The 13,889-nt window shown below is 47.8% G+C and overlaps 1 protein-coding gene across 1 annotated transcript in view; it reads left to right on the top strand.

The window, feature by feature from the left end:
* The first annotated feature begins 631 nt into the window (after positions 1-631).
* The window catches only part of PTPRJ (protein tyrosine phosphatase receptor type J), a 162,667-nt gene continuing 149,409 nt past the window's right edge, over positions 632-13,889 (top strand). Inside the window, exon 1 of the mRNA XM_047690924.1 lies at positions 632-1,093. Coding sequence (XP_047546880.1) covers positions 647-1,093 — 447 coding nt within the window. The 5' untranslated portion in view covers positions 632-646. The remainder of the gene's footprint in view (positions 1,094-13,889) is intronic.

Below are 13,889 nucleotides of genomic sequence, written 5' to 3' on the forward strand. Positions count from 1 at the left end.
CAGAGCTAGGTTTGCCATACGCCAGAGCCGGGGTCCCAATCATCCGACCGGGTCGCGTGCCCGCTCTCTGCCTTTCAGCCGGGAAGGACGGGGGCGGGGAGAACACAGCACACAGCACGTCTCCTACAATTTAGGGGTTCATTCACCCCCATGCCCACCCACCGGGCAGGTCTAGCAGGCCTTCGCTGGATCGTTGTCTAAACGCAGGCCTGGCTGTGCCCTCGGCAGGGATCCCGGTCAACAGCTGGTGACCCGAACCCCGGGCCACGGAGCGGAGCCGAGGCTGGGACGCCTGTACCGCGGGGTACCGGCTAGCGCGGCGCGAGAGCCGCGGAGCGGGTCTCGGGTCCGGATCCCCAGGAATGTGGGAGGGCTGCGCGGAGAGGGCGGGCACGGCGGGGGCGCTTCCTCTGCCCGCCGGAGGGGAGCCGCCAGGGCGCGCGCGGGGCGCGCCACCGCCCCCTCCCCTCCGCCCGCCCGCCCGCCCGGTTGGGTGGGGGCGGGGGCTGTAGCGGGAGGGCGGCGAGGGGCCGCGGTGCTCTGCAGCCGCCTGGCCGGCCGGGCGGGAGGAAGCGATGAATATTCAGAGGGGGAGGGGAAGGGAGGGGGCTGAGCGCTCGCCGCGGCTCCCTGCAGCCCGAGCCGCATGACGCGCGGAGGAGGCAGCAGGAGCCGCCGGAGCCGCAGGAGCCGGGATCAGGGCGCCGCGCGCGGGGGGTGGGCGCCGCTTGCTCCGCCCCGCGAAGCCCCTGCGCGCCCAGGGACGCGTCCCTCCCGCGGCAGCCGCGCCAGGCTCCGCCGTGTGGCCGCCGCCGCCGCCGCCGCCGCTGCCATGTCCCCGGGGAAGCCCGGGGCGGGCGGAGCGGGGACTAGGCGGACGGGCTGGAGGAGGAGGAGGAGGAGGCGGCGGCTGGAGGCGGCGACGAGGGCGCCCGGGGTCGGGCGCACGGCGGGGCCCGACTCGCGCGTCCCGGGCACGTTCCAGGGCGCGCGGGGCATGAAGCGGGCGGCGCGGGAGGCGCGGCCGCCTCCGCGCTCGCCGGGGCTGCGCTGGGCGCTGCCGCCGCTGCTGCTGCTGTTGCGCCTGGGCCAGGTGAGCGGCCGGGTGGGCCCGGGAGCGGGGGTGGGGGGGGCGGGCACGAAGGGTGGGGGCGGGACTGGCATCCCCTGCACCTGCCCCGGTGTGCCCTGTCGGTGGGGTTCGCGGGAGGTGGCGAGGGGCCCGAGGGCTCCGAGCCCCCCTCTTGGAGGGGGCTCGCAGGAACCCAGCCGGCCTCGCGCGCCGGCGACCGAGCCCCTTCCCCGGCTGCCCAGTCCAGCGCGGCGGGATCCGGGGTCCCGGGGTGCCCGTGGCCTCCCAGTGGAAGCCCCCACGCTGGCTCCAGGCCGTCTCTGGCCCGGCCCTTCCCGGAGCTGGTCACATCTGGCCGGCGCGGGCCCGGCTAGCCCGCCCGCGGCGGCCGGAGGGGGCGTGTTTGCAAAGGGCTCTCATCGCGGAGCGGGGCCGGCCTGGCCGAGCGCGGCCGACCTCCGACCCGGCCTGCAGGGGCCCGAGGGGCCGGGCCGACCGGCAGCGGCGGCGGCTGGGGGAGCCGGGGCAGGGCCGGGCGCTGGCCCTCCGGGCCGAGGGGACCGCTTCTGGGGGGAAGTCCCCAGCCCGGTGAAAGGTGGCCCCTCGCAAGCTTTCGTCAAGGCGACGGTCCCCTTCCCGGAGAAGCGGCTTGCTTCCCTGGGCGTTTATTTCGTGCTTTGTGGGCGCAGGCTCTCCCCGCACCGCCCTGTTTTCTAGCTTCGCTTTTCAGATACTGCTGTGCCTGGCATTTTGGCGACCCACCTTTCTGAAAGCGCCGTTTCCCCTTCGTAGTATTCCCATTGGGGCTGAGGCTGGGCAGCTGGGAGTCGTTCCCATGTCACAGATAGGGAACTTGAGAGGGAGAAGTGAAAGAGCAGAATCACCCAGCCCTGGTCGCGGGAGCTGAGCAAGCGGGTTCGTCTTCACAGCCTTCTAGGAGCCTGCTAGGGTGCTGCACTGGCGGTCGAAAGTGGCCTGGTGATACCCCTATTGTGCATTTTGTTAATGAAAATCTTGTTTTATACAAACAACAGCTCTAAGGAGATAATGTTGGAAGCCTGGGAAATGAGTTTTTGGCTAAGGATGGAACCTGGTTTCAGGGAAAACTTTTCAAGGATTGTCTGAGAGCAGAAACACCATCCTTGGGGCCGCAAAGAAGCCTAGCAAGCAGGATAAGGGAACTGGGGCCTGGGGGCTGTAGGAACTCTTCACACCCAAAGAGTTGCTCTGGGTGCACACCTCCCCTCCCAGTTTTCTTCAGCAGACCTTGGAAGGCAGTGTGACCTCCTCCTGCAGAAAACACTCAATTAGCTCTAGGGCCCGGCTTCAGTTTCCCACACCTTCTTTAACAGCGTTTGTAGGGTGGGCTAACACCACCTGCCCCCAAGAATTGTTTGAGGAGTGTCCACTGGCTAATGTCTGAAAGAGCTTTGTAAACATTAAAAGGTGTCCAGATGGGGTTACGGTAAGACAGTGTGTATGGACCGCCTTCTCCCTGTCCCTGTAAGGAAATTCACATAGAGCAGTCTATGAGATTAAAAAGAAAATTGCCTCATAATTGAAGATCTCTTGGACCAAAGTTTATACTAAAGAAATATTTGTTCTTCATTTATTTTTAGTTTAATTTGACACACATATATTTTTTATTATATTATGTTTTTACTTTGTCCATGGTGGTTGCTAGCTATGCTTTGAATCAGTGAAAAAATGTCTGGGGTAAATTGATTACTTGCCCAATCCTTCCTTGTATTTCAGTAGCAAATTGCTGCTCTCTGCTTGTCCCCTATTCAGATATTTCCTTCCTCTCTAATGTGTTCTGTGGAAACTCAAGGCAACTCTTTATTTCTCATTTTGGGATACATTATAAAATAGGAAATCTAAAAGGCCCTCTGAAAAAGCGTTTTCAAAATCCACAGTTGACAGTTCATTTTGAGAGTGGCTACTTCAGGGAATTTTTGAGCTGGACCAGACTTTCAAGATAGCCCAAACCCTTTATTTTTTAGGTGAGAATATTGAGGCCTAGAGAACACGGCGATCAGGCTGAGGTCACCTGGCAAGGCTGTGGAGGAGCTGGGATTGGAACTTGTGTTGCCTGCCTCTGCCTAGTCTTTTCATGATACTTTCTCTCTTTTTTTTTTCCTTCTTCTGCCATGTTTTACTTTGTTGTTACTTTTTTTTTTAACGATTTTATTATTATTTTTTAAGATTTTATTTATTTATTTGACAGACAGAGATCACAAGTAGGCAGAGAGGCAGGCAGCGAGAGAGGAAGGGAAGGAGGCTCTTCACTGAGCAGAGAGCCTGATGTGGGGCTCCATCCCAGGACCCTGAGTGGAAGGCAGAGGCTTAATCTCTGAGCCACCCAGGTGCCCATTTGCTGTTACTTTTAACTATAGGTGTAGCCCTACCTCACTGGGTAAGCCCTATACTGTAGGTATAAATTGAATTTTTCAAAAGGAAACATGTTTGAGATTGGAAGTCATACTTGAGATTTCTGAAGTTTGTACATTTAGGAGATGTGGATGAAGATATCAGGCTGCCTCCCTAACATTTGATTGGTTTTCTGAAGCTTGGATAGTGTGTGTGTGTGGTGTGTGTTAAATGGAATCAACTGTAGCAGGTCAAAAAAATGGACAAGGCATGGAAAAGACACAGCTCTGTGAGGGAATTAATAGGGATGGGTTTGGAAGCTGTAGAGAGGAGTGCTGGAAGTTCCAGTGCTTAGTAGGGGCGGAAAAGCCATTTTTGACCCTGGCATCTCATTCCCCTTCTTCAAGACAGGAAGGACTGTCAGAGGTGATTCCAACATGAGGACAGTGCTAGTTGAAGTGTCCGACCCCACCCATTCTCGTAGCATTTTTGCACACTAATTTTGGTTTATGTGTATGCTTTAGGCAATGTGACCGAACGGTCCTGTCCCCTGGCACCCTCCCCTCCTTTTCTTGGGAAATAGTCCTGACAGATCTTTAAGAAATAGCGTGATAGCTGGCTGCTTTAAAATGGGGGGTGGGGGGAGGGGGAGAAAGGAAGAAAAAAAGGAAGAAAGAAAGAAAGAAGCTGGTGACCGATAGCTGTTTTGTTGGTCTTACAGTGTTTTGGATTTTTTTCTTTGCTTTCTTGTTTCCTGGTGAATAATAAGTGTTTGCGTCTGTGATCTATAATAGCCAATTCTTAAGCCTGCTTACCTACCTGCTTCATCCAGACTACAAAAAATATGTTGACTCCTCTTAAAGTTGCTTGTTAAAATCTCATATGGGTGACTTTAAATATTTTGTTTTGCTTCAGGACAACAATGGAAAAGCCAAACGATTATGTTTTGTTTGCAGACAGTTTAAGAAAACAGAGCAGGCTGGTTTATGGTTAGACTGTGACTTTGAGCTGATTTCAAGTTGAGCCCCACCATGAAGACAACCACGGATCCCCAAGCTTTCCTGAGCAGGGAGAATCCTGGCTCCTGAGTGAACAATTTTGGTCAGCAAAGAGGTTATTTAGCTCCCAAAAGTAATTTTTTGCTTGGGGTTGAGGCCGAGGTAGAGTTGCTGGATGACTTGTAGGCCTGGGTTTAGCCCACACATGGCCCGCAATTACTTCTTAGTCCATTCACTGCTTGGCCAAGGGAATTATTTTGAGTGCAGAGTAAGAGGCAATTTTCTGTATATTTCCTCTTTAACCTCACGCTGCTGGTAATATTATAATTAATAGGTAACGTTATACGTGGCAGATAACTGTGGTCAGGGTTTGAATGCATTATCTCATTTGACCATTTCAGAAATACTAAAAGGTAGGTGCTATTCATGTTCCCATTTTATCTGAGAGAAAAGTGGGCTTCTGTGCTTACCCACCATTTGTAACTAGGATTCGGTAGAGCCAGGCGTAATGCCTTCACTGCCCCCGTTTACTGTCCCGTGCTGTACAAAGTCATGTATTTTAGAGAAGGTCTTCAGTGTGCAAGTGAGACAGAGGACAGACTTGTGAAGAACGGGCTTGTGGGTTCTGAACCCTGATGGGGCAGGGAGTCCTTTTGGCTTTTCTGCATCTTGTACTCTATAGGGTCTGCTCTGTTTGTGATACGGACAATCCAGGTACCTCCTTCCTGCTCGTCTTGCTTTGAGAGCCTGAGTCTTAGTGGAGCCAGGGTCTGGAGTGGAAAGACCTGGGTTCGGGTCTTCGCTCTGCCACTTAGTTGCTGCATAAACTTGGGCAAGTCCCTTAACCTCGGTGACTTCTCATTTCCTTATCTGGAAAATGGGACTAACACTTCCTGCTTCCCTGGGCAGCTGAAGAGGAGCAAATATGATAGAAGAAGAACTGCCATATGAAATCTAAGGCACAATTCTAAGGTTGGGGCTACGGCTGTTGTTTGGGGAGAAGTGGGGCTTCACAACATTAGTTCATATAACAAATCCTTATCAGGCGCTTCTCACAGAGTGACACCTGTGGGCATGCACTGTAAACTTAGCTCAGTCACAAAACCTTTTTTTTTTTTTTTTAAATGTTAAGAATTATTTATTTTAGGGGGTATTAATAAAAAAAAATAGTAAGTTGCATAACATGTCCATGATTTTATAGGTAGAGTGAGGCTAAATGTAGTATCTTGGCATATAAATTGTTTATGTTTAATAAAAAGCTGATCTGAAGAAAAATACTGGGTACCTATTTATGAAATGATGATATGGTTATGGCAAACATGTAAAGGTGAAAAATTGCTTAAGTTTAGGAAGTACTGGGCACACAGCAGGCAGCCTGCATTCGTGATTTACAGGCATTGGGAGTGAGAGGTTACTCTGATCACCCCCCCAGCCAGCCACTCACAATTGTGATACAGGCTGTGTGTGTGTGTGTGATGTCCTCGTTGTCCTCCACCTCCCGCACCCCTGACAGGGATGAGTGGGGGCAGGAGGTCTCTAAGTCGAGATCCCTGGAAACGGCAGGTATCTCAGGCGAGAGAAGTCCACTGTAGTTTGTCACTGCCTCGTACGGCTTTCCTGGTGACCCTGCAGAGGACGGGAGCTGTAGGAAATTTGTTATTACTTCCTTATTAGTGATAGCTGTAGTCATCCCATTGTCTCAGAATTTTCATGACATGTAAATGCCTGGGTGGAGGGGCTAGTGGGACTGAAATGGTGGATTAGGGGGCCTTTTGAAAGCGAAGTAGTGTCAGCTCCCACAGAAGGTCTAATTTTAAACATGCAAATAATTTTCAGTTCCACTTTTCCTTCTTCCTGTTAGAGGAAAGCTGTACCCTGTTGCCATTTCTGAGTCTTGAGCAGACAATGTCGTCATTATGCTCCAAACTATCTCCTTCTCCAGGGCAGGAATGGGTGGTGGTTTTCTGGGTGCCTGCGCCGGGCCCCAGCCCAGTGTTATTTCATGGCTTCTGGGTAAATAAGTGAGTGAATATTAAAACTTAGCACCAGGGCGCCTGGGTGGCTCAGTGGGTTAAGCCACTGCCTTCGGCTCAGGTCATGATCTCAGGGTCCTGGGATCGAGTCCCGCATCGGGCTCTCTGCTCAGCGGGGAGCCTGCTTCCCTCTCTCTCTCTCTCTCTGCCTGCCTCTCTGTCTACTTGTGATCTCTCTCTGTCAAATAAATAAATAAAATCTTAAAAAAAAAAAAAAAAACTTAGCACCAGCGTGGAGTCCATAACACAGTGGCTCGTAATCTTTCCGGGGGGTGAGGTGGGGGTATGAGACCCTTACAGAGTATGTAAAAGGGAAGTATCTTCTCCCTAAAAGGAATGCACATATTTACAACTTTGTATCCAATTTCAAGGGTTTCATAGACTTTTTGAAACAGCCTAGGATTCTCAGGTTAAAAACCCTCCAATCTAAAGTTGTATAGCGTTAGAAAAATATCAGTTTTCTTCAGAGGTAATCACTGTGGGTATTCTTGGTTTCCTTCCAGGAGGAAAAATGTTTCTTTGTAATGATACATGTATCTGCATTAATCTTTTAAAAAAATTACATTGAAAACGTTATGTCTATATTGTAGTCTACTTAGCCTTTTAATTTACTTTGTTATTTTAGAGATTATTTAATACCTTTACTGACAGCTTTAACTCATTCTTTTTTTTTTTTTTTAAAGATTTTATTTATTTATTTGACAGAGAGAGATCACAAGTAGACGGAGAGGCAGGCAGAGAGAGAGGGAAGCAGGCTCCCCGCTGAGCAGAGAGCCCGATGCGGGACTCGATCCCAGGACCCTGAGATCATGACCTGAGCCGAAGGCAGCGGCTTAACCCACTGAGCCACCCAGGCGCCCCTTTAACTCATTCTTTTAAATGACTGCTTGGGATTCTGATGTGTGAAGTTACCATGATTTATTTGACCATGCCCTTATCAGGGGACACTTTAACTGTTTTTAGTGCCCCTTCCCTAAGCCTTTTACAAATCATGCTTCAGAGAATGTCTTTTGTGCCTATTTCTTGTCATTTTCACAAGGATATCCATAGAATAAATTTCTAATTTTAGGATTGTTGCATTAGAGGGTACATGCATATAAAGTTTGATAGCTGTTGTTAAATTGTTTCCTCCAGAAACATTGCCCCAGTTTGCCTGCACCCACCCACAGGTTTGAGAACTGAGGATTATTAAATTTTATTTTTTTAATCTTAAAAAATTTTTTTTTTAAAGTAATCTCTGCATCCAACGTGGGGCTTGAACTCACAACCCTGAGATCAAGAGTTGCATGCTTTACTGCCTGAGCCAGCCGGGCGCCCTGAGGATTGTTAAATTTTTAAATGTGTGCCAGTCTTGAGAGGTGAAAAATTGTATCTTGCTACTTTTATTTATATCTTTGAATTAGTTGAATATTTTTTCCTATGTTTTGGACATCTGCATTCCTTCCTTCCTTCCTTCTTTACTTTCTAGCTAACTCCCTGTTCATTAAAAAAAAGAAGATTGCCATTTTGTTATTGATTTGTACAGGGTCTTTGGAAATTAAAGAAGTTAGTCCTATGGCTCTCATTTGTGTTGGAAATATGTGTATTTTCCAACTATTTTAGATGTGGCCCTTGTTCTTCAGGGACTCAGAAATAAATAAGATCCCTGGATGGTGAAGAGACTATAGAGCTTGGAACCGGATTGCTTGGTTGGAACCCTGCCTCTCCCATCTAAGTAGCTGTGATCTTGGGCAGGTGCCTGAACCTTTCTGATCCTTGGTGTTCACATTTCTAAAATGCTAGTAATACTAATAGTACTTCTCACACAGGGTAGTTGGATAAGTTGAGATTGCATTGTGTCAAAGTTCCTCGTAAATGGGTACAGAAATAGAACAATATTTAACAGAATATTCCATTTACTCAGGAGTTAGATTTTCAAGTTAGGGCACACGGCCATAATTATGACTTGTCGAAATTGTGCCACAGAATCTTTTAAATTGGATTTAAGAGATTAAGTCCACAATAGAAGATTTACACACACACATATGCATATATATGTATTCAAATGTATAATGTGGAGCCGTGTACGCTTCCCTGATAGCATAATTTAAACTACGTATCTCAGGACACCTGGCTGGCTCAGTCAGTTAAGTGTCTGACTCTTTGTTTCAGCTCAGGTCACGACCTCAGGGTTGTGAGATCAAAACCTGCATCAGGCTCCGCACTCAGCGGGAGTCTGCTTGAGATTTTTCTCTCTCTCCCTTGCCCTCTGTCCCTCCCCTGCTCTGTCTCTCTCTCAAATAAAGAAATAAATCTTAAAAAAGAAACAAATTACATTTCTCTTTTGACAGTGAATATAATTAATCTAGGTTAAATGACCACAAGGTATGACTGAAGAGTGGCCAGGGTGGTCCTAGCCACCGAGAAGCATAGGACTACTGACCGCGGTCTTTAAAAAACAGGGTTCTGCTTGCATTAACTTGAGCATTTCTCTTTGTTTTGTGACCTGGCCAGCTCTGGCAGTGGCTGCCTCCCTGCTCTGGGTACCTTTCCTGCAGGGCCAAGAGGAGTTATTTAATACCACCAATCAAAAGTAAAGATATAATCCTTGGTTCTAATTGTAGGAGGTGGGAGAGCAGGGGAGTCTGTCCTGACTGTACCACTGGTTTCTATAGCTGCAAGGCGGTCCTGCAGCTCCTGCTCCTGGCCCAAGGGCCACCTTCTTCTCATGTCCTTGTGTCATAGGTGCTCTTCCTTACCCACTGGAAGCGGACCTTGCTGGCAGTCCTGTTCCTGAGCCTGGAGACAGAGAACTGCAGGGAGCTCGGTGTGGGTAGAGTTTAGCCTACCAGCTTGGGAGTCGGACAGACCTGACTCCTCCAAGAACTCTTATGCTCAGAGCTGTACTTGTTCTCATCTGGAAAATGGGGACAACAAAAATACGGATTAAATGGATCCACATAACATGTTCTTAGCTTGAAATAAACCCTCAAAAGATGTTGGCTGTTGTTTTATCATCTTATTTTGCTGGGGATACTGGCATAAATTAGCTCTTAGAAAGATTTAAAAAATTACGTTTACCTTATGGGTTACAAAGCTCTTCAGCATATATGAGCTTACAGCATTCCTGTGAGTCATTCCCACTGTTTATTTATTTATTTAAAAAGATTTTATAGTCTGCCTTCTGCTCAGATCATGAGCCCAGAGTCCTGGGATCGAGTCCCACATCAGGCTCCTTGCTCAGCAGGGAGCCTGCTTCTCCCTCTACCTACTTCTTCCTCTGCCTGCCACTCCCTCTGCTTGTGCTCTCTTTCTCTCTCTGTGTCAAATAAATATTTGGCACAGAAGCGAGATTGACAGAGAGAGAGAGAGAGAGAGAGAGCATGAGTAGGGTGAGCAGTAGCAAGTAGTGGGCAAAGCAGGCTCTCCAATGTGGGGCTCGATCCCAGGACCTTGGGATCATGACCTGAGCTGAAGGCAGACCCTTAACTGAGCCACCCAGGTGCCCCTGTCCTTCCCACTTAAGGTGTGGCTCAGTCTGTCTCTAAGTGACTCGTCCAATTCAGGTGTCATCTGTCTTTTGCACATAGTGTAGCCTAGTTGTAAAGCTTAATTAAATTTAGAATCAGTGTACAAGAGGCACATACTTTTAGGTTGAACCATATGAAATATTATTTTTCGTCCTTTGACTATTGGCCCTCAAACATGGTTCCACCTAATATGATCCAGAACATGGATGAAGTTTGGAAAACCAAAACCTAGATCTATCTGCTGGAAAGCAGTCTGTTTAAAACCATGGACCGTAAAACCAATTTAGTAAGTTATGAGCAGCATTAAAGAATGATGGACTAGAGAGTTTCAGGGTTTACTGCATGTAGAAAAGGTAAGTGTTGTGTCATGAAATTTGTTTCCGTTACATATACTCTGTGCGTATGTGTGCTGAAGTGCGTAGAGTATGAATTTCTTATTGTGGCTTTCAGCATTGTCCCAGAAACTGGAAGCTGCTAGGATAGGCCTTAGAGTGGCAGAAGATGTGGGAGAGGGGTGGGGGTGGCTTTTGTTTCCAGAGACGGTGGGAAACCAGTATAAAGTCCCCAGTTATGCACTGTAAATGCCCCCAAAAGTAGCTGAACAGGGTCTCGCAGTGGCTGGTGCAAGAGGGACCAGCTTTCAGGGTGGTCCCTAGGAAGGGAGCGGGTCCACTGGAAACCGAGGGGGCCTACTCTTAAGTAATTGCCCTTCTGGAAACTGCAGGGGGACCGCCTCTGAAGAACATCTCTGTAGCACAAGCTATTGGCTATGCTTTGTGTTCTTTGGTTAATGGGTTAGGTAGAAAGCAAACCTTTCCTGCCTACTGTGTCATGTACTCTGAGAACTTAGGAGCAGATCTTGGGGGGTCCGAAGTTCTGAGGGACCATCAGCCATCTGGTGATTAGTGGGGACTCACACTTGGCCTTGCCTGGCCTCACAGCCCAGAATTTTAACTTCCAGGTTGTGCTGCCCTCACTGCACCCATGCTGATCTGCACAGGACCTCATGCTGATGCTCTGGGGGCCCTTAGACCCCACTTGGCTGGAGGGTCCTCATCCAGAGGGGGTTGATTTAATTCCCAGGTGAGTCAGTTTAGGTTGTCATTTTTTTATATTAAAAAAATTGGAAACATAGATAAAAGAAGAAAGCAAAATTATCTGTAATCTCCACTCCCCTAAACTATTTTGAATGGTAATTTTTTCTTTATGTTTTTATTTTCTTCCTTCCTTCCTTCCTTCCTTCCTTCCTTCCTTCCTTCCTTCCTTCCTTCCCTCCTCCCTTTATTTCCCTCCCTCCCTTCCTACCCATGCATCCACCCATCCATCCATCCATCCTAAAATAGGATTACCTGCTAGACATGTTTTGTAACTTATATTTGTGTGTGTGTATTATAATGGGGGGGGCAAATGCATCCCTAGGGGTACCCCAGAAAGCTACAGCATAAACATGAGGCTTTTTCCTGGAGCATCACTCTTACTTAGTGGGAAATATTTTCTAATATTCTTTGGAAACAAACAAATATGGACATATTGTAGATTAGATGTGAAATTTGCATCCAGAATCTTTTCAGCAACCATAAAGAAATCTTCAGTTTCTGGGGATATGAGTTCACTCTCCTGTCTGTTCTTGGGGGCAGTTTGCGAAGTAGTGACAATATATTGTGAACATTTTCCTTTGCCAGGAGATGTTCTTTTCTCTTGGTAACTTTTAGCGGTTGCATCCTCTACAGAGGTTCCTTATCTCATTTCTCCTGTCATTAATCTTCCAGTTCGTTTTTGACTTTTTTTTTTTTTTTTTTTTGCCACGATCAACCCTATTCAGATGACTTTGGGATTCAATCTCTGAACACATCTCTGATGGTTGTCTTTGGATAAATTGAGATGATAGAAATAACAGTAGCAGGTGCCACAGGCTGAATATTGATTATGAATTATCATCAGCACTTTTTATGTATGAACTCGTGTAATCCTATGATGTAGGTACAGAATGGAAACTGAGGCCCCAAGAGTTATGACCTGGTCCGTGGCCACGTACCTCAGCCAGCTGGTTGTGGGCTTCTTTGGGGGCACAAGAGGGATCCAAACAGGACTGCTTACATGCACGGACAGCTGGGTGTGAGGGCAGTTCTCAAATGTAGGAGGGCCGTCTTCTGTGGGATGGGTGCTGCCCAGAGTCATGACGTGGCAGAAGTAAATTACTTCCCAAATCCACAAAAGATAAGATAGTCTTCGCTATGGATTTTGGATTTTGGAACCATTTGTGATAAAGACTTCCTCAAACTTTGTGGCCTTGGCCCCAATCAAATAAATGACATAATGGCATCTTGTTGGAGTCTTGGTCTTACTGTTGTGAGTGAATTTGGGTTTCATAGAGCTTGAACTTGGGCACATGTGACTTAAGAGGGTCCTGTAAGAAGAGGAGTATGGCCTTTGGTATTAGCAGAAGGATGGGTCCAAATCCATACTCTTCTATCTGCCCAGGTGCTTAAGCTGCTTGGAACCTGTTGTGTAATCTGGAAAGTGATAACGATTGCCAGGCCATGAGGTATTAGGGTTCAGGCCATGGGGTATTAGGGTTAAGGGAGGGAAGTGTAAGGCACCGAGTCCAGTTTGTGATGTTTGGCAGCTCCTTATCTTTTCACTTCCAATTACCCCTCTTCATTAACACAACATCTCCTGACTTTGGGGCTGCAGTTGCCATGTTCCCAAGGTTTGAGGAGACCTTCTCTGAAGGTGTTCAACTTCTGTGAGCCTTGATGCCTGAGAGTATTATCTAAAATGGGCACCAAATCCCACTGCGTGAGGAGAAATTGTGGGGGATGTAAGCATGAGAGCTTTTCCTTAAGACATGTTGGCCTGTGTGAAGATGCTCTTCTATCCCCTGAATCACAACTGTCTCTAGAAGAGAATGATTTCAGTTAAGTTAGAGCAGGAGATCATGAGAGAAGAGAGAGATCCCATACAACCAACCAAAGCCAGCCTTTCCTGGAGGAGAATAATGGTCCTGGTGGCCATTTCTCCTTGCTGGTGAGACCATCCCCGCTCATTAAATTCTTCCTCCAGGAATTATTTACTGAGCACTAGCTCATCTTTGAACTCTACCACTCTCCAGCCTAGCTCATGTCTCTTCCATTGCTATACACCTGCTACATACAGCTTGGTCTCATCATCAAATGCTCATCTTCTGATTTCATGCCTCAACCTGTTTCTCAGGCTCATCTTATCCTGCAAACCATTCTCCCCCAAAACGATCTCTTTCCTTGTTCTCTGATCCTGCATTCTCATTAGAGTTTAGACTTGATACTGAAATTGTTTTCATAGCTCAGACCTGGGCCTCTGTAACATCAATGATAACCTCCAATTTGGCTTCCTTGTACCTGGCTGCTGGGAGTCTGTTCCTATGATAGTGGACATCAGGCAGGATGAAGTCACCTTTGTTGATAGTCTCACTCTGGGCTCTTTCATTGGACCGAGCCAGTATAATGCAATGGTTAAAACCCAGGGCTTTAGAGACAGATGCCTGGGTGGGAATTCCTTGTTTTACTTTGACCATGTTAGAACCTCTCTGTGCCTCAATTTTCTTAACTATAAAATAGTGATAATAATAGGACTCAGCTCTCAGGTTGTTATAGGAGGTACATAAAATAAAGTACGTATTACAGAGAATTGTTCAGCACACTTATTAAATAATAAAGAGAGGATAAATGTACTGGGGTGGGACTTAGACCCTCAGCCTCTTTCTGACCACTGAGTTTGCCACCAGTCTTTTGATTTCTTTTGGAAGATATGTGTGTAGCACTTAGCCTTTGCTCTCCCCTGGAATTTGGCATTTCAGCTTTGCCCTTGAGAGTGTGGTCGGGGTGAGTGTGGCCTTCTTTTCCTTTAAACCAGGGTTTTCAACCACAGC

This window comes from Lutra lutra, chromosome 10 (assembly GCF_902655055.1).
Source record: "Lutra lutra chromosome 10, mLutLut1.2, whole genome shotgun sequence".
NCBI classification, from domain to species: domain Eukaryota; kingdom Metazoa; phylum Chordata; class Mammalia; order Carnivora; family Mustelidae; genus Lutra; species Lutra lutra.